A 23,991-nucleotide genomic window follows, 5' to 3' on the forward strand; every position below is an offset into this window, starting at 1 on the left:
CTGTAATGATGGCCCCTGGACTTTCAGGTGATGGAAGTAAGGGCACGAGGAGGCTGAGGGTCAGGAGAAATTGAAACGTCACTGGTTGCACTGGGGTCAAAGAACCGCTGGAGCTGAGATGCTAGAGGCAGTGAGAAGGAAAGGTGAGTGAGAGGTGAGGGGCTGGGATGTCGGGAGCCGAGACAAAAAGGACACAGATGTTGATGGCGGTAAAATCCCGGGATTAGGGAGGGTCAGTGGAGTGAGTGGCTAAGGATGGGGGAAGACAGGACCATCAGAGGACAGGAATTCAGGGAATCCTGGGTGAGGGAGCTAGAGGAAGCCTGCGCTTTTGGTAGAAGATGAATATGGCTTCAGAGCCCTTCCATCTTGGTACACCCTGGCTTTTACAGTGTGACTTTATTTCTTCCCCTGAAAAGGCAGGTTCTGTTTCCTGACTGCCTTGTCTGTGGTTTGGCTCTGTGGTGAGTGATAGACTGCAGCACAGGTGATCCTCTGTGGCCTCAGAGATTTTTCCTTAAGATGCTTTATAGGTTCTTCTCATGCCTGAGACCATGAAGCATAAAGCCAGCCTGGCCGACAGGAAGACGAGAGCCACGTGGAAAACTGAGGCACTCCTGTCAGCAGGCAGCGCCCACCATCAGACGTGGGAGTGAGGCTGTGTGGGAACACCCGCCTAGCTCACAGAATCAGAGAACAATCTCCTTGTGGTTTTAAGCCCCAAAGTTTTGAGATTGTTTATTAGGCTGTGAAAAAAGAGATGCATGTGAAAAGTGAAATCAAGGATTATTACAAGAGAGCATTAGAGAGTAGTACCCAACCTGAGCTAACATCCAAGGTGTCTTTTTAGAAAATTATAGTTTCTATTTATGTATTTATTGGCTGTGCTGGGTCTTCACTGCTGCTCGGGCTTTCCCTTGTGGCCAGTGGGGGCTACTCTCTATTGCAGTGCCTGGGCTTCTCATTGCGACGACCTTGCTCGTTCCAGAGTACAGGCTCTGGGGCATGTGGGCTCAGTAGCTGGGGTCCCCAGGGTCTAGAGCACAGGATCAATAGTCGTAGCACACAGGCTTAGTTACTGCGTGGCGTGTGGGATCCTCCTGGACCATGGATTGGACTCATGTCCCCTGCATTGGCAGGCAGATTCCTATCCACCGAGCCACCAGGGAAGCCCAGGAAATTAGGGTTTCTGTTCTTTTTCATTGTTGAGCTACTTTGAGTGGTGCCTTGCTGCTTATTGTCCAGATGTCCAACCTGTACAGCAAAGTGTGATAAGGGAAACTCTACCACCACCACCGCCCCCTCCAAAACCTTAAAACTCTCTGAGCTCCAGCACCTGCCTGTCACGAATGACTTCCTGCTATAGAGAGTAGGAAGGCTTCATGGAGGAAGTGTCTCTTGGGTGATCCACGCAGGATGAGAGAGATCCGCATGGACAGCAGCACCCTTTCTGACTTTGCAACCTGACCCACCACAAGGGGCAGCTGAGCACGGCAGAGGGACTACCGGACCTTTCCCTGTGTTTTGTCAGGTTGGGGGTTGTAGAATTCTGGCTGGAGGGCCAAGAGAGCCTATGGCGTGAGAAAGGGTGGTGGGAAGAGAGCCTGGGGAAGGAAATTAAAGAGGAATGGAGTGGGAGGTGGGGGGAAGAGATGGGGTTGGGGGGAGGTGGCAGAGGGCTACTGCCTAGGAGCTACTTGTGCACCCCAAAGGCCCTTCTGTCCATCTGTGGGACACTCACGCATTGGACTTTGATGTCTGAATGTGACCTGGGAGCAGAAGCAACCTCCTTGGCCCTAGAGAGAGAGTGTGTCCCAGGATTAGGCAAAGAGAGCGCTCCAAGGTCAGGAAGCTGCCTCCCCTCTCCTGGAAATCAACCTGCTGGTGCCGCGTTTGAAGGTGCACCTCACTCACAGACAGGATCCCTGCAGCTGAGGAGCCTGGCCTCACCCTTCTTGGCTACACAGAGCATAAGCTTTCTAGGATATTGACCTTGCGACAGGAAGGAGAAGCACAGACGGGACTGGGTCAGAATCAATTGTCATGGATGAAACGCAAAAAGGAAATCTGTGAGATCAAAGAGGAGGGGCCAGACAGCCGACAGACATCCAACAGACCTGTACTCTCTCCAGGCGGGAGGCTCTTCATCATAGAGCCGCTCCCTGAGCTTGTGAGGCAGACTGGGGAGCAGAGAGGGGCAGTGAGCAGTTGCTGGCACAGGCGCGAAGGGGGTGCCAAAGAGAAGGGACCTCCTGCCCCTCTAGGGCTGGTAGAGCCAGATTGTTTTGAAGACCCAGAACCCAGATTTTCTGTTTAAATCCTTCCATTTGCAATCTTTAAAAAAAAAGAAGAGGAAGACTACTTACTGAGGGCAAGAACTCGATTGCTTCAGAAGCTTCAGAAACATTCATTGGCACCCACCTCACCCTGCTCAACTCCACCCAGCCCCACCACCCAATCCCCTTAAAGCAGAGCCGCCTGAGGAGAAGTGCAGCTGAGTGAGCAGGAAAAAACCTTAGAGTGAACTTGGCGTTCAGAAACTGGACACCCTGCAGTACAAGAAAGAAGAACTTTGTCCCCTTCTTGTTCTGAAAGCCTGAGACCCAGAGTTCTATCTCCATCATCACACAGGAAACTGAGAACTTCCGACTCACTCAGGACCTTGGCCTTGAATTCATAAAGCATCTAAAAGCTTCAGAAACAAACACTTCGTGGACACAGTCCCCTGAAGCCAGAGTAAGTGGAACTTGTCTCTTCGGGCTTGTCAGTTACTTTTGAAAGCGCCGTTGTTTGCATGTGGCCAGATTGGACGGTAGTTTTCCTGTTGCAGGACATGACTTGTTTATCAGTCCATCTCCACAGAGATGGGGAGGTCTTTGAGGGCTAGTCAAATGCCTAAGTAACCCAGCAATGCATCTGAAAGGCAGTGCTTTGTATAGCAATACTGAGGATGGATGGATTTATATGAGTGCTCAGATGTAAAATAGGGTGTTCTTTTTATTTTGAGCTGATTCTTGTTCTTTCTAAAAACAGGACACTTTCTTGTGTGATTGCTTGTTGATGACTGATTAAAAAGTCAGCCCACTGTTAACATACTTTCTGTGGAAAGCTATTCAAGACACTGACAATTGTCAAATTTCCCCACATACTCAAAGACCAAACATGGTATAAGAGGAAACTGCAGCGAAAGGATAATACTAGTTAGTAAAAGCTTTGCAGATGCAAAGATGATTTGATACTGAGACAGTTTCTTAAGAAGGCTAGAGTCAAGGAGCCCCAAAATCAGGACTGTGGGCTGTCTTTGAAGGAGGTAAGATCTCACCCACCAGAAGGTAGGCAGCTGGCCAGGTGACCTCCTTGTGGGGACGGCAGCAGGGGAGGGCAAGGGGCATCCATTCTGTTCTAAGGAAGAGGAAGGTCAGAATTTTGTTCTGAAGAGAAGCAACATGGGGGGCTACTTGGAGGTATCTACTTAGCCTTTCCTCCAGTAGGTCTGGAGGGTCCTAGACTTTCAGGATTAGAAATCCCCAGAAGTCTGCACAGCCGACCGCCAGGCTCTGTGCCCCTCACTGACCCTTAAGTCCCCACTCTGGCTCCAGGACAGCTCTAGGCTATTCAGACTGAAGGGCATGGATGCACTGGTAAGTGTTTATCAGCTAATTCTCCTGAGAAAAGTGCCCTGATTCCTAGTGCTGGCCGATTCCCATGTGTAAATGTTCCCATTCTGGTTGACTTTGAGTCACCAGCATGCTGGATGCAGAACAGCTGCACACGGCTGGCTCTTCTGAACCAGTAGAAGCCAGCTCCTGCACCCCACCAGGCCTGGGCGTCTTCCACCACCACAGACGGCCCTTTGTCTGTCCAGAGGCTTCACCAGCTCCCAGGATAAAGGGTGCTGGTGCTGGACCACTGGGGCAACGGCCTGAGGCAGACGTTGGTAGCAGGCTGCAGACGGACTGGCGCATGACATGGCAACATGCTCCTTGGGTCTCGCCTCCAGGGCCTCACTCCAGTCCATCTCCCTTTAGGAACAACATGCCCAGGAACTGCTTCTGGTGCCCAACAAGTGGGGAAGTAGTGAACTGGCTTGAAGGTGGGAGTGGGTGTGAGGGTGACTGTTCAGATGGCCCCTGACAGAGCTGACGTGGTTTGCCTCCACCTTTGCCAAAATTCCCCAGGAACTGGGCTCACGGGCTCGGCCTTGCACCCCTTGCTATCTGTGCTGCCCGCTGCTAACACGGTAAGCCTGAGAACCCACCCAGAAGTGCTGACTGCCACATGGAGCTGTCTGCACTGGCAGTGGCAGCAGAAACCAGAAACTGCCAGCACAGCTTGTTTAGTGAGGGGCAGCCTGGGTTTCTCCAGAAAGAGGCTTGACTGGCTGTATGCAAGTTCAGAGATGGAGGAGAGTGCCCTAAGGATGGATTGGATGGGAAAGGACCGCCCCCCAGCCTGGGGGCCCAGCAGCACCTCACCCCCCTGAGCCTTAATCTCCGAATGCCACTGCAGAAATGTGAATTTTGTGAGCAGGAAACATTCATTAAGCTCTGTGGAAGGAGGAGCACTGGACTCTCAAGATTTTAGATGGAAATTATGCTGCAGGTACCACTCACTTTACTGGTCGATGTTTAGGTCAAATCAGTTAGATTGATGGCAGCATTTTGGAAATTTCACAGTACAGTGCAGATGGAAAGGACTGTCAATATCCATCACTCTCAAGCAGAATTCATTTTCCAGATTAACTACAGGGAGACTTATAGGGAGTGGGGTGCATCCTGGTGGCACCAGGCCTCAGAGCAGGGCACCTACAGGGAAGGAGGTCCCCCAGTATTTACTGAGAACCTGATAATTTCCAGAGGAAGGCTCAGACATTGCCTTACATTAGCCCTGCAAGGTAAGGGTACTTTCCCACGTTACAGATGAGGAACTGAGGCTCAGGGAGGTAGGTTAACTTATATGAGGTCACAGAGCTGGTAGATTACACAAAACCGTGTGCTCCCTTTGGGGAGGAGTCTTCAATAAGTGGTTGGAAAGGTTGGGAGGGAGAGCTGAAAAGCAGGGGCTGGGGATTTTCTACAAAGGCAGGCTATCTAGCGGTTTTTGTTTTGTTTTGAGGCAACCCTGGTTAGAAAATATCTAAAGATATTCTTTTTAGGAGAATTCCGCCCTATGTCTGGTCACTGTGTAACACTTCCTGCCTTGAGGCTGTTCTGAGCCTTTCTCTCCCCAGGGCCCCGTCTCCTTACCAAATCACCCCACTCCTCCCAGACTGTTACTGACTCCTCCTCACGGCTATCTCAGGAGGTCTTCAGAGAACCTGGGTGACTACAGAGGACCGTGTGACGTGGGTCAGGCCGGCGGATGGGTTGGCCTCCTAGGATCTCACTATGGCAGCACTGTCGGTGTTTGCTGTAGGGTAATTTTTACATCGCAACACATCCTCGGCCCTGGCTACCAAATGACAGTAGCGTCCCCCAGTGTTTGTGACAACCGGAAAAACAGTCACATTTACCTGTGCCCCACGGCACTGTATCACCCCTGGCTGAGAATCTTTTTAGCCTCCAAAGCCAGAAAGATCTGTTTGTAAGTTTTGGAATTTCGGCCAGAACTGATTTCCTTCCCAGCCTCCTCTGGGGACGCCACAGTGCACAGTTACTGCCCTGATTGGGGGCAGGAGAGCCAGGGGGCTTCAGGAATGGGCCTGAGAGTGGCACGCACCAGGGTTTGAGCTCCAGCTCTTGCTCTCACCAGCTTTGTGTCCTGACTGCTCCCAGCTTGTGTGCCTTCCCCTCTAAAGTGGGGAATGACCATGGGACCCCCTCAAGGCTGTTCAACACTGAGCCCAATGTCGAGTGCATGGAAGCTCTCAGGAAGCCTCGGTCGTGAACATGCGTGAGGCCCCCCTTGTCCTCCCGTGTCTGCGCTCTCCATCCTCTGGACGTCTCCTGCAGGGCGCTCAGGGCCAGAGCACTTGAGTCAGCGCCGTGTGCACGCCCTGTTTGTCAGTGTGGCAGACTACAGGTTGCATGAGGGCAGAGGACCTGGGTCTCCCTTGCTGCACAGGGCGTGGTACACAGTGGGCACTAGTAAACAGCCGTCCAGGGGCTAAGGACGCATACTCACTGCCTTGTTTTTGTTGTCCAGAGCCCACTGCCTTTAACAGCAAATACATACAGAAACATTTCCCTTGACTCGTGGCAGAAGCCAGGATGGAAACTTCAACCAGCGCAAAGGACCATGACATGACCACAGAATACGACTATGGGGACACGACCCCATGCCAGAAGGTTCAGGAGAGGGCCTTTGGGGCCCAGCTGCTGCCCCCCTTGTACTCGGTGGTGTTTGTCATTGGCCTGATCGGCAACATCCTAGTGGTCCTGGTCCTCATGCAATACAAGAGGCTCAGAAGCATGACCAGCATCTACCTCCTCAACCTGGCCATTTCTGACCTCATCTTCCTCTTCACGCTGCCCTTCTGGATCGACTACAAGGTGAAGGATGACTGGATTTTCGGTGATGCCATGTGTAAGTTGCTCTCTGGGTTCTATTTCATGGGCTTGTACAGCGAGATCTTCTTCATCGTCCTGCTGACCATCGACAGGTACCTGGCCATCGTCCATGCCGTGTTCGCTCTGCAGGCTCGGACTGTCACCTTTGGTATCGTCACCAGCATTGTCACCTGGGTCCTGGCCATCTTGGCTTCTGTCCCCGGCTTGTACTTTTCCAAGACCCAGTGGGAGTTCACCCACTACACCTGCAGTCTTCATTTTCCTCCTGAAAGCTTCACAAAGTGGAAGCAGTTCCAGGCTCTGAAACTGAACATCTTGGGGCTGATATTGCCTCTGTTGGTCATGATTGTCTGCTACACAGGGATTATAAAGATTCTGCTCAGAAGACCAAATGAGAAGAAGGCCAAAGCCGTGCGTCTGATTTTTGTCATCATGATCATCTTCTTTCTCTTTTGGACGCCCTACAATCTGAGTGTGTTTGTTTCTGCTTTCCAAGATTCCCTGTTCACCTATAAATGTGAGCAGAGCAGACAGCTGGACCTGGCCATTCAAGTGACAGAGGTGATCGCCTACACTCACTGCTGCGTCAACCCTGTGATCTACGTCTTTGTCGGCGAGAGGTTCCGCAAGTATCTGCGGCAGTTGTTCCACCGGCTGGTGGCTGTGCACCTGGCCAAGTGGCTCCCCTTCCTCTCCACAGAGAGGCTGGAGAGGGTCAGCTCCATGTCCCCCTCCACAGGCGAGCATGAGCTCTCTGCTGGGTTCTGACTCAGGCCCCTGGAGGCCGATGCAGGACCCAGCAAGAGCGACCTGCGGGGCATGCTGGCTGGGGAGGAGGCAGCTTGGTCTCCAGCCACTCTGTCACCTGATGTGGAGTTCTAACTGCATGGGGTTGAGGGAATTCCAAGCTGCTCAGGACAAAATCACTTCTGGCATTTGAATTTTCTCCATGAACTTCTTTTTTGTGGAAAGGAGATGAATAAATGAAATGGGACATCGCAGAAGACTGGAACAAAGGTTGGCAGAGAAGGGCTTAGTCCCAAACAGTTCAGACGTGTGAACCAGCCGCTGAGCATCCACCGCCTTCAACACCAGTAACCTCAGAAACTGATTTCCATAGCTGCCTCTGCTCTGAGCTGAGAGCCAAGCAGGCGTCTGTGGCCTCCTCCACCCACTCCGCCCAACCCCCATGGCAGGGTTAGGCGCTTGGAAACCATGAGGAACCTCGAGCTCCTGATGGAAGAACTTGACACCTAGTGGGAAATAGGATTGGGGAACTGCTGTTGGCAGTGGAGCTAAGAAAGCCCTTGGGTAGAATTTTTATAGATACTGAACTGGAAGAATTCAGGCAGTGGGCTAGACAGAGACAAAATGTGTACGAATGCTGTACTTCTGTCTTTCTGAATATTTTTCAGAATCTGTCTTCCCTGTCAGTTGAGCGGTGCAGCAGTAATTTCTGACAGCTTGATTGAGGAAATGGTTACGAGGCAACAGGAGACAGGGCTGCTTTTCTTCCTCTGGACCTCCATCCAGGCCTTGTAGTCTATGGATCAGAGTTCTGGCTGCCACCTTAGACCCAGCACCAGAACAGTGACCTGGTGTGCAAGTGGACAGGGTTTGAGGCCGGCAGGGAGGGCAACGTCTACCAGGAGGGGTGGGGACTCTGTCTGTGTAGGAAGTCGAGGAGCCCTTAACTCAAATTCATTTACCCTAAAGGTCCTTAACACCTCAGCTCTCACCTGAAGTAAGACATGTCTTTATTCCCTTTTCCCTCAGTTGTACATTTCTGTAAAAAATGTTTCCAATAACATAAATTGTTTACTAGGAAAGCTTAAAAATACAAACAGAAAAAAGACCAACAAATGTCAGACGCAGTCATGATCCCCTAGCCAGAAACAGCGCTGTCCATTCTTTGACAGAGCTTTCAGCTTTATCTTCCCTCTGCACATTTATGTTTATGAGCAAGATGACCTTTGGCTGTGGCTGCTCTTCCACTGTTGCTGTCTTTAAGCAGCAGCAGGCTGGGCTCACTTTCCCAGGCAGTAAATCATTTCTAAGCTTCGGCGTTGGGACCTGCGCTGAACTCTACCGCTGGAATGAACCCAATTCATTCGCCAGTGTCCTCACGATTGTTTGTGCAAATCAATTCAGTCCGGCAACAGTGACCAAGGACCTGCTTTGTTTAAACCCAGTGCTCTGAGCCCCAGGAGACATGGGTGCAGAAGGGCCATCTGCCCTCCCTGAGCCATCAGCACAGTGCAGTGGACAGGTGCATGGACGTCAGCCCAGCCCCGGCGGGCAGGGGGACGGGACCTGCCTCCGAGCCCACGGGGCCAGGACAGCAAAGGTGGGGGAGGACCCCCTCAGTCCGAAAGCACCCTAAGTGAACGGGGGTCCCACCTACCAACACAGTGACACCACTGAGCGGCCTCTCTCTGGGGGACGCTAGAGTCTGGGGGTCTTACCAAATCGCACTTTCACTCAGGGACCTACCGTGTGTTCCTCTTTATGCAAAGAAGATGATGTCATGAAGCGGTAGGGAGCTTGTGTGTGAGGAGGAAGGGGTCAGTCTGCACTGAGCTTATGCTTCCACACAGGAAATGTGGGTGAATACAGGCCTCAGGGGTAAGGTTGGGGTCAGCTCTCCACATGAAACCCTGCCAGCCTTTTCTGCAGTGTGAAGAGGAGGTTTAATGGAATTAAGAAACATTTGCCTACTACTTTGGTAAAATAGGACTTCCCTGGTGGTTCAGATGGTAAAGTGTCTGTCTACAGTGCAAGAGACCCAGGTTCAATCCCTGGGTTGGGAAGATCCCCTGGAGAAGGAAATGGCAATCCACTCCAGTATATTGCCTAGAAAATCCCATGGACAGAGGAGCCTGGAAGGCTACAGTCCATGGGGTCGCAGAGTCGGACACGACTGAGCAACTTCACTTGGTAAAATAACACTGAATCAAAGTATAATATTTGATCCACTACAGTATCATAATGAGAACTATTTCACAACATCCTCCAATTCAAGTTTGAAATAATACTAATTTTTTAAACTTATTACAACGGCAGTCTATGTTCTTTGTAGAAAGCTGGAAACAGGCAAAAAGCCCAAAGAAGAAAATGGAAGCACCTGTTATTCCACTGTTCAAGTGCAGCCTCTTAGCATATTAGTAATTTAGTGCATCACCTTCCAGTATTGTTTTCTAAATGCATGTGCGCACATGAGCGTGCACACACATACACACAACCAATCACACTTAACATTTGTTTTGTGTAAACTCAGTGAAGTTTAACACACAGCAAGCTCGGTAACTGCTGGTTGAACGGATGACTGTTTCATTGTAAAATAAGGATTACAATAGTATATACACTGAGGTGATCACCTACACCTCAGGCTATTCTGAGGATTAAATGAAATAAAGGAAGGAAAGTGGGGGTGATCTTTCTCCAGCTGCAGCAGGTGAGAGATCTGACTGCTCCTGCCAGACACCTCCTTGGTCACGCTGGACACCTCCAGCCCTTCCCGGCTGCCTGTCTCCCATTCCCTCCCCTCCCCTCCCCGCTCCTGTGTGATCAGAGCCCCGCCTCATTATATTGTTGTTCTTAACTCTTTTCTCCATTTCATCCTAGACACAAAGATACTGTTTTTTCTCCAGAACTCTTTGAGAGCAAGTTGCAAATAGGATCCTCATCCCCTGTTAGCATAGTACTTTGAGATGATTTTATTTAGACAAGGATGCAGTAAAATCTAGAAACTAACATAGGTACAGTGTCACCGTGTACTTCGCAGCCCTGTTTCTGATTTTGTCCACTTTACAAGCAACGTCCTTTAGTGTCCCAGGACCTGGAACCTCTTGCTCCGTGTAGTCACCTTGTCTTTCTAGTTTCCTTCATTCAAGAATATGGGCCTTTTGTGACTTCATCGCTTTGTAACACAAAAAACTACACTTTCACTTTTTTTCTTTTTTCAACCTGACAGGTGGTTCCTTGTTTGGAATTTACTGATGTTTTCTTGATGATTAGATTCACATTATTCAAAAAATCAAGAAAATCACAGCAGTGACGCTGTGTTCATCTCAGTATCAGAAGGCATATGGTGGCAACTCGCCTCACGACTGAAGATGTTAAACTTCATCAGTTGTTTTATAAGGTGTTTACCAAATTTCCCCACTGTTAAGTATTTTGTACATGTTAATTCATAAGTGATTATTATTAGCTGACACTGTACTATAAAGTAAATCTTTTCTGTCCCACTGATGTGTATATTTATTTATATTATTGCTACCTCCTGGATTCCCTTTTTTATGCAGAGGCATACCATCTAATATTGTGTTTCTTTTGATGCGCAGATTGTCCCAGATCTACCTAGTGAGATTCCCTTTAAGTTGGGTCTTCTATCCTTTCGCCATCCCTCCCCCCGCCACCAGGGGTCTCAGTGCATTCACGAGAGTGCCGTGGAACTGTTTGAGTTTTCGAGGGCTGTGAATTGATACCTGACATTTCTTGGACACCGCAGGAACTACTAGTTTGAGGTAGCTGACAATTTCAATATGAGCTTGTAGTACATGCCTTTCGAAGTTGTCACGTCTCTTACAGAGCAGGGTTTCCAGTGGGTGAGAGAAGCAGTGAGAAGCAGGAAATGAGGATGGCAGTGCCCCGCGGGATGCCAAGGTTTGAGAAGCTGGGCCACGCCCAGCAGCTGTACATATCCCACTGGTACTGACTGTTTCAAAATACAGTCAGGGAATTCCCTGGTGGTCCACTGGTTGGAACTTTGTGCTGTCACTGCCGAGGGCCTGGGTTCAATTCCTCGGTGGCCCCCCCAAAAAATCAAATAGTATTTTTTTCAACTCTGATGGACTGTCTTTTCAAGCATACTTCAGTTGTTTGGATCTAACCACATAAGAAGTGGAATTGTTGGGTATTTTGGTCCAGGACACTGAGAACGAAAAGTATGAAGATAATAAGGGCACCATGAACTGAGAAAGCTTGGGAACCTTTGGAGGCAGGGGTTTGTTTGGGAGTTGGAGTGTATACCACTGTGGGAGCTAGTCGGTGAGTCTGTGCAGGCTGTTGCCTCCGCATCCATTGTTGAGTCATCACTGCAGAGGAGGGCTCCAGAGGGCACCACTAGACCCCATAGGACACACTCTGACCCGCAGGGCCACCTGCACTTTCAGCCTGGTGATGCCTCAGCGCCGCAGGACGCAGGAGCAGTGGACTCTGGGTGCAGACACTCCCTTACACACATCTGGGGAGCCTGCAAGCCAGCACACCGGCCCCTGCTACCACCTTCAGAGCACAGCACTGTGCCTGTTGCTTCACTCCTGAAACTCACATGGCAGGCGTCTCCTGCAGGTGCTCACCTGGACCCTGCAGGGGATTCTGGGCAATGGCCTTTCGGCGTGACTGTGAGGATGCCAGGCGAAGCACCACCTTGGGGGCTTACATTCTTCTGTACCTGCTTTCAGTGCTCTCCAGCGTTTCTAATGAGCACACCATAAGAATAACTATTCTTTGTGAAAAGAATTGGTGAAGGAAAAGAGAGAGGGAAGAGAAGAGAGAAGACTAGGGAAAGAGACAGAGGAAAGAAAAGGAGTGATGCTGCTTCCGAGAACCTCCCGCATCAGCATTCCTGAGGCAGGAGGCAGTGCTGGGCAGGGATGGAGGCTGGAGCGGGAGCCAGGAGAAAATACTGAGTTTGAGTTTTCTATTCGGGAGGGGGCCCCTTGCACACAGTGAGCACAGTTTTAAAACACAGGTATCTAAATACCAGAGGATGCCAGGTAAGTGCTTTATCATCTCCCTGAGCCTTGCTTTTCCTATTAACCAAAAAGAGTAGCTTATAATAGTTATAAGTTATAATGACTTGGTAGTTATAAAGACTTGGGATGAAGCTTTGTGGGGTAGTGGTAAGTGCTCAGAACCTTCTTGGTACCACACTGTTCAGTGCCCAGTGTCCCCTGTCCCTCTCATCTCTCATCCTCCCCAGCCTCCCAGGTCTCTGCCCCTTCCTGCTTTGTAACAATGTGCATAGAGCTGTGTAATTGCACAGAGCTCCAAACAGGGATTTAATAACTACTATATGAAGAGTATCTACCCCAGACGGCCCCCTCATTTTATTTTCACTTCTTACAAGGTTTTCCTCAAAAGGAAGTTTGGGTGCATTTTCTTTGAAATAGTGTCACACTCCAGTAATTTCCTCACATTACTCAGAAGCCCAGATGCCTTCAGGAAGCTGACACATTGTGGCCATTCACAATTGACATCACCTCAGTGCCCGTGAAGACCAATATTTGACTCTACTGCATTTGCCTAATTGGATACTTGGGTCCTACGAGGGAGAAAAAGAGAAGTCAACCCCATAATTTAAATGTTGAAATGTGTGTCTTTGCAAAATTGCAGAAGTTCAAGCAGCTTTGTACTTCTGTTTAGTCAAAACTGAGTTTTCTTTATCTTTCTCAGGAAGCAAGGTGGGGAGTTGTCCTGAAGGTAAATATGATGGGCATTATTAAATATGGCCACAGGAAGGTTGTTGCCCACAGTTGTGCTCATTATGAGAGAGAAGTAAAACTCTCTGGAGGGCCAGCATTCTTCTAGAGCAGAGAATAAAATAGACTGCTGCTTCCTGCTTTGAGGGACATCTTTTATATACTGAAAAAAAAACAGGAAGCAAACAAAACTCCTCAAATGGCCCTGCTGCTGCTGCTGCGTTGCTTCAGTTGTGTCCAGTTCTGTGCGACCCCATAGACAGCAGCCCACCAGGCTCCCCCATCTCTGGGATTCTCCAGACAAGAATACTAGAGTGGGTTGCCATTTCCTTCTCCAATGCATGAAAGTGAAAAGTGAAAGTGAAGCTGCTCAGTCGTGTCTGGCTCTTAGCGACGCCATGGACTGCAGCCTACCAGGCTCCTTCATCCATGGTATTGATTAAATAGATTCAGTAATGTGCTGCAGCCAACTTGTAGCAGTTCATAACAGCCAGTTGTGAGATCTCTCCCCAGCTCCATGATATTATGTAACATTGGTAACCTGAAATTGGAAATGTTTGGATTATATACCCCTGGGGAATTCGTAAATGCTACTTATTAGGGCTGTTGGGGTTTTTGTTTGTTTGTTTGTTTGTTTTTGTTTCTTTTTAGAGACAGTTGTTAAGCATTTGTCAGGATCTTGCTATTTAAAATACGTTCATGAGATGGAATAAGTTTCTGTCAACATTAATGTTATAGAAAACTATTTCATAATAAGACAGTTGTGTTTGCAAAAAAATGAACTTAGACCCTCACCTCACACTGTATGCAGAATCTAAGTCATACACTTAAATGTAAGAGAGAAAACAAGTAAACTTTTAGAAGAAAACACAAAAAATCTTTAGACTTTGATCTAGGCAAAAGATTTCCTATGTGCAATACCAAAAACATAGTTCTTAAATGGGGAAAAAATGGATAAAATGGATCTCTTTAAAAATCAGAACTTTTGCACTTCAAAAGGCAACATTAAGAACAAGTAAAGACGGATTTCCCTAGCGTTTCAGTGGTTGGCGCTCCAAGCTTCCTCTGCGGGAAGCACGGATTCCATCCCTGGTTTGAAAACTAGGATTTTGTGTACCGCATGGCACAGCCAAAAAACAAAAACAAAAAAATACCTGTAAGACAGGAAATAGACTGATAGACTAGGAGGAAATATTTGCAAAACGTATATCCGATACAACATGTATCCAGAATTTACGAAGAACTCATACAACTCAATAATAAGAAAACAATGGACCCAAGCAAACAATAGGCAAAACATGTGAACCGATATTCCACCAAGAACATTTATGAATGGCTAATAAAGTATGAAAAGATGCTCAACATCTTTAGTCATTCAGTTCAGTTCAGTCATTCATTTGTGTCCAACTCTGCGACCCCATGAATCGAAGCACACCAGGCCTCCCTGTCCATCACCAATTCCTGGAGTTCACTCAAACTCACGTCCATCGAATCAGTGATGCCATCCAGCCATCTCATCCTCTGTCATCCCCTTCTCCTCCTGCCCCCAGTCCCTCCCAGCATCAGAGTCTTTTCCAATGAGTCAACTCTTCGCATGAGGTGGCCAAAGTACTGGAGTTTCAGCTTTAGCATCATTCCTTCCAAAGAACACCCAGGACCAATCTCCTTTAGAATGGAGTGGTTGGATCTCCTTGCAGTCCAAGGGACTCTCAAGAGTGTTCTCCAACACCACAGTCCAAAAGCATCAATTCTTCAGTGCTCAGCTTTCTTCACAGTCCAACTCTCACGTCCATACATGACCACTGGAGAAACCATAGCCTTGATTAGATGGACCTTTGTTGGCAAAGTAATGTCTCTGCTTTTGAATATGCTATCTAGGTTGGTCATAACTTTCTTTCCAAGGAGTAAGCGTCTTTTAATTTCATGGCTGCAATCACCATCTGCAGTGATTTTGGAGCCCCCAAAAATAAAGTCTGTCACTGTTTCCATTGTTTCCCCATCGATTTCCCATGAAGTGATGGGACCAGATGCCATGATCTTCGTTTTCTGAATGCTGAGCTTTAAGCCAACTTTTTCACTCTTTAGTCATTAAGTAAATGCAAATTGCAAATTAAAAACCACAATGAGATACCAATTCATACCCATACCCAACCAAGGTCACAGCTCCCATCCTTCTTAGAACTGGTCATACAGTCAATTAGGAGTTAATCCTGTACTCTTCTTTTCCCACCCAGACACTTGATCCCTAGATGTCCTCATGGCATAGATTATTTTTAACATTTAATAATTTATTGACAACTATTGAGATAAATGTTTTAAAACTAGGGTGAGAATACACACTCATGACTTTCAGTTCCATGTTTGACCCTTTTGGAGGTTGAAAGATTCCTTGGAAGGTCATTTCCAATGTGTAATACTGTGCAGTAAGCCAGGAGAAGGTCATCCACCCCTTTTGCGTTTTTCCACTGACTGAGAACTTGTTTTCTTCCATGCATTCATAAAGAGAGGGTGCCCTTGGTCAGAGTCAGTCAATATTTGAGCAGCCTGAGATCAAGAGCTGGACAACAGATGTTGAGAACAGAAGAGCATCTGGAAAAAGACCAAAATCAACACTAAGGCCTAATCTCTAACCACTCACATCGAGAGGAGCTACCTAGTGTGAAGCGGCTGCTGGGTTCTCCCGTCAGTCGTTGGATGCTTTCCCACGCTCGTTCTGAATTTAACCCAGAGGTGATTTATCCAGAGTAGCCCTTTGTTTTCCCCCAGGTGTTGACTGGGGTGGGAGACGGGGAGCAGAGTCCATTTGTTACCTAATCCCAGAGATAATCAGATCTTTGCGGTGAGTTTTCTAGCAAATGTCATCCAGTTGCTTCTTATTGACCTAGTTGTAAGGTAAGACCTTGCCACTCATGGCCTGATCACAAGATAACTGATTTTCCTGAAGCGCCATCTATTTCTGATCTTACCACCTGGTTCTTGCGCCTGACAAGTGTTTTAAGTATCAGAGCATGAATTTACTTTCTTTCCTCTTAAATCTCATCTTGTTGGTTTGAGTTCAGTGACCCAATGTGTCAAGATCTATTTTACTCTTCATCTTTGCATTGATTTCCTAATTTGTATTCTCACCCTCAAAATTGGCAGACAGGAAATGCCACGTGGAACATGAAATCTGTAAACTATTATAAAATAATCCCTATGAGAGAACTAAAAATCTGACGGGCGTTGTTGAGCTGCATTCACTTCCTCTGCCTCGAGGAAGCCGAAGGTCAATGCTGTGGAGATGGAAGTGGCACAGAGTAAGTTCACTGGGCACCGTGGCGTAGGAGTGGCGGGTACAGGGTAGAGGGAGAGGTGAATCCTGGCATGTGCTCACATGTGTGTACGTGGGTGTGCAAAGGGCAAGAAGCTGAGGCTTCTGTGAGACTCGGTGAGAAGGACGGAAGGAAGGAGGCCTAGGGGAGCAGCACTAGCGCGCTTGGATGAAGACGAGGAACAGTGAGCGCAAGCCTCTTGGAGGGTCTCGTCACGATCTCCACAGTGTTCATCTTGCTGTCTGTCTGCTCGGTTTCTCTGTTTCGACGTGTGCTGTTACTTGGAAATGCAGCTGTGCTTTTTCAGTTCCTGTGCAGTGAGAGGGTGGGGGAGCCTCGGCAACTCCAAGGCCCCTTTGCAGACAGATCAGCTCAGGGAGAAGGGGAAACAGGTGATATGGGCCAAACCCAAAGCAGTGGAGGGAGGAAGGGAGGGCGGCTTGGAGGCAAGCTCACACCCTTTGGCAGAGCCGTCCCTGTGGCACACAGGTGGGGTGTTTTCTCCTCCAAAGGGGAGGCAGCGGGATGGAATAGGAAGCAGGGGTCTCTGCACTCCTGACTGCAGGCTGCTGACAGTCACAGTGCTGAGCGGTACCTCCAACACGCGAGTCTTTATTCGTTGTCACGTCTGCGCTCTACTTCACTGGCATATTAGGTTAGAATAACACCCAAAGAAGACCAAAGTATGATATAAAAATAAATATAAAGACCAGTTCTGTTTTCTCCCCACCTCCCAGTGGAAGGCCTTATACCCCCTTGCCCACGTCTACCCCTCCAGGCATCTGCCTTTTTTTATATGGGGAATTATGCGGCATGTGATTTACATATCAGCACAGCTGTTAGGTGAAAGAAAGGCAGAACATCAGCTGGCAGGAGATGAGGCCATCTGGGAAGGCTTTAGAGCTCTAAGATGAGGCACAAGGAAGAATTTGTCAGCTTGTGTGTGGGGTGCAGTGAAGGCTGTGCCAGGGCAGCTGATGCAAAGACCTGGAAGTGAGAGGGGGCTTTCCTTGATTCAGGAACTGAGAGTAGCCCACAGAGACAGGCACAGGATGGGGCACGGCGAGCGAGGAGGGGCCAGACCCCCAGAAGCCTTGTGAGTCAACCGAAGCTTAGCGAAAGAGTGTTAAACCTGAGAGTGACGTGCCCAGGTTTGCATCTTAGAACCATCATCCTGGCTGCAGAAAGTGTGGAAAAAGGATAAGACGGGGACTGTCTTATCAGGAGGAGGTTGTCCTCAAGGGATGAAATGGTGGGGACCCAGCACGGGGAGGGGCACTGAGGACAGAGCCAAGTGGGCAGGGTGTGAGGGCAGGCTCCCAGGTGTCTGTCTCGAGCAGTCCACTCAAGGGCATTGCCACTTGCTGAAATTGTGAGACCAACCTGGGCAGGGAGCCTGCTAATGAACTGAGTTCTGGGGTTACCACGTGTGGCTACAAGACGCTCGGTGGGTACCTGGAGGCAGTGGTGCCAGAGATCACCTAAATGCAGGCGTTTAATAACTAAAAGATTTCAAGCAAAAATCCAGCGTTCTGGCTTCTCTGTGAAACCTGGCACAGGGAAATCTGGCCGCTCTGGGTTTGTATACACTCTTGTGCACAGATCAGCAAACTACAGTCTGAACTGGCACCACACCCAGCCCTGGGCCTGTGTAACCCTAGACCTAAGGTTTCTTTGTTTTACATTTTTAGAAAGTTGTTCAGCTCAGTTCAGGTGCTCAGTCATGTCCGACTCTTTGCAACCCCATGGACTGCAGCACGCCAGGCTTCCCTGTCCATCACCAACTCCCGGACCTTGCTCAAACTCGTGTCCATCCAGTCGGTGATGCCATCCACCCATCTCATCCTCTGTCGTTCCATTCTCCTCTCGTCTTCAATCTTTCCCAGCATCAGGGTCTTTTCCAAGGAGTCAGTTCTTTGTATCAGGTGGCCAAAGTATTGGAGTTTCAGCTTCAGCATCAGTCCTTCCAATGAATATTCAGGACTGAAGAATATATGGCAGAGATCGTGGCCAACAAAGTCTATAGTATTTCCTCTCTGGCCCTTTTTAAAAAAAAATGTTTTTTGCCGACCCTGCTCCTGGCAGGTGTCTGCTGGAGCTGAGTTGCTGCTGCCACCTTTCCACGGGTGCAAGGCCCCTGGTTGCCTCACTCCCCAGGCTCTGCTCCTGCCCAGCCCGACTCACTTGTGTGCAGTTTCTCCTTGGCTCCCCGCCAGGTCTTGGGGTCCTGAGAAGGTATGACCAGAGGAAAGAGCAAGAAACCAGGGTAAGGACAACCTTTAAGAGACAAGCAAAGAAAAGGCTGAAAGGAACAGAGAGGTAGGAGGGAAGCTAACATAGGGATGCTTTCCAGGTCAGAAAATAGAGCTTTTCAAGAAATATGTGTGGTCAGGTTCTCTGGTGCCGCTGAGCAGCCTGGCAGGGGAAGCCTTTAGAATCCCCAGTAGGTTTAACAAGTGACAGCGAGGTGATGAGCTTTAGTGGAGTGGGGAGTGCAGATGCCAGATGTGAGTGGTTGAGGAGAGCTGGCTTCCAGGTTAGCTATGGAAGGAGGGGGAGACTGGGCAGCCACTGGCGGGACTTTATCAAGACTTGATCAAATGGGAAAGGCTTGAGGTACAGAGAGGGAGAGATGGAAGATGGGGGCAAAGCTGACGGAGTCATGTCTGCAGAGGGAGTCAGGATTTGCCTTGGCCAAGCGTCCCTTGGGAACAGGGCCCAGGGACGTGAAAGTGCAGTGGAGAGGGAGGTTTTCTAGCAGGAAGTTAGTGCTTTGTCCTATTGGCTTCTGTTTTCTTGCTGAAAAAGTGGTGGGTCACCTGCTGATCAGAATTCTAGAGTGAGAGGGTCTGAGCTACACATGGCACAGAATAGGGAAACTTGACAGTGTTGCTGGGCAGCTCAGGAGCCTGTGAGTCACAGAGGTGTGACCATCTTCCCCTCCCTGCTCTCAGGGACCCTGTAGGTGTCAACTGGTGGCCCCAGGCACAGGACTGGGCAGATGCAGGCGTGTCAGTCCACGCACTCCAGCCAGGGCTTCCAGCCGCACAGGAAGAGTTCTATTTACAATTTAAAAAACAGATGAAAAGAAAAGCAGAAGGAGCCCTTTCATAAAACTTTGCTTTAAAACCAATACAGTTCAACATGAATTACGATTTAGCATCTGCAGAGTATCTCATCGTTTTAATGAGCAGTCACATTGAATTCCGCTCACGTGAACTACACAGCAGTGACAGCGTGCTGAGCAGGGAAGGGCCGAGGGAGGCATGCTTCATTTTCACAAGTGAAAGGAGCGAAGTTCACATACTGTATAAATGCCACGTCCAGGAGTGTTAGGCTTGGATAAGCCTAACTTATCCAAAGGTACAACTACAGCCAGAATTCTGAACTCATCCCATGACGAAGGGGAAGGCACTGGGGCCCATTTAGTTAAGCTCGAGTTCAAATTCCAGCTCCAGTTTTCTTAGCCTGGCGACCGTGGGCAATGCTTCACCTCCTCTCAGTGTTGTTTCCTCGTCGGGGAGGGGTATTGACCACGGTCTTGACAGCAGAGGGTGCAGAGCCTCAGTGGGGTTTCAGAGAGAGAGCCCCAGGGAACAGGCACAGGGCACAGGGGAATCTGTCAATAAGGGCTCGGGTTTCTAATTGTCACAGTAACGTGTCTTCCTGCACAGAAGGGAGAAGAGTTCAGAAGACCTGGCCCTCGGTCTTGTTTCCACTGCCAGCTTTGTGACCTGAGCAGGTCACTTTCCTTCCTGGGGACGTGACATCGCCAGTTAGGCTTCAGTATATTTCCTGTCTCATTCACTTGACCAGCTTAGATTATGTGCTGTCATTTGCTGCATTAAAAGACAAACCTAAAACTTCATGGCTTAATAACAAAACCGTTTACTCTCTATTAGGACTCTGTGGGTGACCGAGCGGTTCTTCCACTTCGTGTGGCATTCACCAGGGTGCTGGGATGGCTAGAAGTTCCAAATTGGTCTCTCCATCACCAAGCGGGCAAGTTGGTGCCGGCTGTTTATCACAGTTCAGTTTTCCATGAGACCTCTCTGGGCGGCTGCACTGGGCGTCTCGCTGCAGGACACTGGATTTCAAGAGGCAGTGAGCAGCGACCGGGAGTGAACGTGCAAGAGGAAGAAAGCAGGAGCTGCCAGGCCTGAAGACCTGAGCCAGGAGAGTTCCAGAACATTAGGTCAAAGCAGTCACAGGCCAGCTTCAGTACGAGGGGGAGGAAATGCAGTCGACCCACCCTCCCAGGTCCAAAGACAGAACTGACATGACCTCTTCGGAGATTACCCACCACCCGGGTAGAAACACTTTTCTTCACCACTTAATAGTTCAGGAAGATATAGCTTTCCTCTCTGAGGCCCCACCCTTCTCAAATTGTAGAAGAACCTTGGGGACTTAAAAGCCTCAGTCCTTCTTCCAAACGCAGGCTATGGTGCGGACTGTGTTAGCACACCCGTCACTGTCGAAGCCTGAGCGGGCTCAGCCTCAAGGACACTTGCCTGTTCAGGAGGTGATGTCCTCGCTGCTCTGGCTCCATCCAGACCCCTTACAGGTATCACACACTGGCCCCCAACACTGTTGCTCCTCAGCTCACACGTGCTCAGCCATCATTCACAAGGTGTGGCACCATGCCGGTCCAGGGCTGCTGGTCTAAGCTGGCAGCTATTCCAGAATCACTGCTACGCACGCACGCACACACACATGCACGCACACACAGACACACATACCTCAAAGCCTTGGGCCCTGGAATCAAGCTCAGACGCCTTTCCCCACAGTGAGTTTACCTTTGCCCATAGAGCCCTCGTCCTTTCTGGTCACCCTGGACCCGTCAGCCAGGTTCTCTCAACTTTTAATGTGTGCAGTCCTCTCCCTCCCAAGGCTTTCGGCTCCTCGTGTGAAATGATTTTTCCCTCCCTAAAGCTCCAGGTCGCAAGGAGACCCAGGAGGGGCAGCTTTCATCACAGTGCACAAAGCACGCGGATGTTGCACCCTCTTCAAAAACCAATCCAGTTCTTGTTGCCATTAAGTTTAATCAACTAAATGCAACATTCAGGAAATACTGCTCCCAGGTGACCTTCAGTCCAGAAGCCTCTGGTCAGAAATTAATAATATATAGAGTTTACTCTGTAAACTCTGTGAGAATCTTAGTAGAAGCTGGTCATTGCCAGAGGGGAGGGAGTGAGGGATTGGGCAAAATAGGTGGAAGGCATTAAGAGGTACAGACTTCCAGTTATAAAATAAGTGCTGCTGCTGCTGAGTTGCTTCAGTCATGCTCAACTCTGTGCAGCCCCGTAGTTGGCAGCCCACCAGGCTCCCCCGTCTCTGGGATTCTCCAGGCAAGAACTCTGGAGTGGGTTGCCATTGCCTTCTCCATTGCATGCATGCATGCTAAGTCGCTTCAGTCGTGCCCGACTCTATGCGACCCCATGGACAGCAGCCCACCAGGCTCCTCTGTCCACAGAACCCTCCAGGCAAGAATACTGGAGTGGGTTGCCATTTCCTTCTCCAAGGGATCTTCCCAACCCAGGAATCAAACCCAGGTCTCCTGCATTGCAGGCAGATTCTTTACCAACTGAACTACAAGGGAAGCTCAATCGTCGATAATTGTTATTAATAATATTTGAAGAACACATTTAAGTCAGTCTTTTGCAAAGAATGATTCTAAAGAAAGCAAAAAACCCAACTTTGGTTCAGTTGCTCCCTTCACAAAGTTGAGCTTATTCTCACCCTGAGTTTAGCTTCTAGCCCTAAGCAGAATCCAACCCTAACCCCTGCCTTTGCTTCTTTGTAAGTTTTAAATTTGATATAATTTCAAATTTATACACAGACATTTCACAAATGCGTCAAAGGACCCAAGTTCAGAGAACATTTTGTCCATATTCGCCAGCTGTTAGTGCTTGCCACCTTCTGTACTATTGTTCCCCTCTTCCTCTGTATTTAATACGTATGTTGTTTTCCCATGTTATTTGAGAGTAAGTTGCAGATACCATGTTCCTGCAGACCTCCTAAGTACTTCAGTGTGTATTTTCTAGGAACAGGGACGTTCTCCTACGTAGCCAAGGATCAGTGATCAAAGCCAGGAAACGTAACACTCATCCAGTGCTGTTTTCCAGTCCGCAGTCCATATTCAAGTGTTGCCAGCTGCCCAGTGAGCTGGGTCTCCCTGTAATTCAGATCCAGTCTGGGTTCTTGCTTTGTGTCAAGTTGCCAAGTCTCCCCAGCTGCCCTTCATCTGGAAGAGCCCTCAGCCTTTCTTAGCCCATGTCTCCTCTACAGGCAGGTGCATTTCTGTGCAAGAGTTAGGAGTGTGGAACCCTTCGCCTCTTCACAGTCGGGCCTGCTGCTTCCCCTCTTTGCCCCCAGTCCTTCTTGGAACTGCATTTCTGTCGATTAGGAAGCCTCACTGAGCAGCCTTGCCTCGGGGCAGAGAAGAGACAGAGAATGGTGGGGTAAACATCTCTATCGTTTCTTGTGACTTCTCTCCAGTCCGGAAAAAGTGATTCTGGTAACTCCGTGCTTGTTCCCTTTTGCTTTAACCATGTTCTGTTGTGAAAACAGGGTGCTGATCATAACCAAGGAAACTTACTGAAGCAGAAAGAGAACGTAATCCTGCTCTAAGAACCTGCTACACTTACCTGTGCAGCCTACTCATAATCCTGCGCTAAGAACCTGCTTATACTTACAGGTACAGTCTGCTACTGTATTTTATATGGCTGAAGTCATTGGGCTCTTTTTTTGGTCATCTGCTTTTTCACATTTTTTAAAAAATGTAAATTGTTCTCGACCGCTCTCCTCCTCCTAGGACATTCAGGCCAAGGCTCAGGCAGGATCTAAGATAGTTTGTGAGGCCCCCACCTGGCCTCATCATGCCCGGTACGCTCCGCAGGCCAGGCCCTCGGAGGCCTCTGAACCCCCAGGCTCTCTCTCTGCACTGTCCTTCACTCCCACTGTTGATGCTGAGCCATGGTCCCCACCAGGCAAAGGTCCCTGTGATCTTGGGTGGCCTCGGCCTGCAGGGGCTTGAAGCAGGGTTGCGATTCCCCGGCCAGAGATTGAAGTCAGGCCACAGAAGTGAGAGTGCTAAATCCTAGCCACTGAACCACCAGGGACAGCAGCCACTGACAGCACCCTGGCTCATCAGCTGTGTAGGAATGAATTTCCACATAGAGATGGAAGGTAGTAGAACAAGTGAAATGTTTCTTAAGAGGAAAAGGAGTCCGTGTGGATAGGCACACCGGTGGGCTCAGAGAAGGAGTACCCTCGTGGTAGGGTGGATCGCTTATATGCGGCATTTCTTCTGGGTTTCTTTTGGCCAGTCACCTTGTTCTGCCTGGCTTTGAGTCCATAGTTGGTTTATCTCAGGTTCCTTCCATGTGGGCACACATACACACCCCTTAGCCAAGATGGATTCTACCAAAGAGGCCTATGGGGTGACGCCCCTCCCTTTTGACCTTCACGGAGCATTTCTGCGCATGTGTAGATGGTAAGATCTTGACTTCGAGAATGTGGAATACATGGTCTGTTTATCTCTTACTTGGGCAAATCTCAGCTTCTGTCTGGTTTCTGTATTTTGGAGTATCCGTCCACAGAGGGCAAGCTCCAGCTGCTGAGCCTGGGGCTGGTCTCTCTCTCGCCTCCCCCAGAGGCAGCCTGAGCATCACTTCCTTGTTGCAG

The 23,991-nt window shown here is 49.1% G+C and overlaps 3 protein-coding genes across 11 annotated transcripts in view; all 3 read left to right on the top strand.

Moving 5' to 3' along the window:
- Positions 1-2,517: 2,517 nt before the first annotated feature.
- Positions 2,518-10,756, top strand: LOC101117971 (C-C chemokine receptor type 1). The gene is made up of 2 exons (XM_004018514.5): positions 2,518-2,736; positions 6,145-10,756. Exon 2 carries the CDS (start codon positions 6,210-6,212, stop codon positions 7,275-7,277), a length of 1,068 nt encoding a protein of 355 aa, XP_004018563.1. The 5' UTR covers positions 2,518-2,736; positions 6,145-6,209; the 3' UTR covers positions 7,278-10,756.
- A 5,470-nt stretch (positions 10,757-16,226) lies between these two features.
- FYCO1 (FYVE and coiled-coil domain autophagy adaptor 1) overlaps positions 16,227-23,991 on the top strand; it is a 158,907-nt gene continuing 151,142 nt past the window's right edge. For 2 of the 3 annotated variants that reach the window (XM_060402602.1, XM_060402604.1), the window contains exons 1-2: positions 16,227-22,766; positions 22,876-23,002. The gene's annotated coding sequence lies outside the window, so the exon portion shown is untranslated. The remainder of the gene's footprint in view (positions 22,767-22,875; positions 23,003-23,991) is intronic. The other variant, XM_060402603.1, reaches the window with a different exon arrangement.
- XCR1 (X-C motif chemokine receptor 1) overlaps positions 16,227-23,991 on the top strand; it is a 73,982-nt gene continuing 66,217 nt past the window's right edge. For 6 of the 7 annotated variants that reach the window (XM_060402610.1, XM_060402614.1, XM_060402613.1 and 3 more), the window contains exons 1-2: positions 16,227-22,766; positions 22,876-23,002. The gene's annotated coding sequence lies outside the window, so the exon portion shown is untranslated. The remainder of the gene's footprint in view (positions 22,767-22,875; positions 23,003-23,991) is intronic. The other variant, XM_060402612.1, reaches the window with a different exon arrangement.

Source organism: Ovis aries, chromosome 19, assembly GCF_016772045.2.
Source record: "Ovis aries strain OAR_USU_Benz2616 breed Rambouillet chromosome 19, ARS-UI_Ramb_v3.0, whole genome shotgun sequence".
NCBI lineage: Eukaryota > Metazoa > Chordata > Mammalia > Artiodactyla > Bovidae > Ovis > Ovis aries.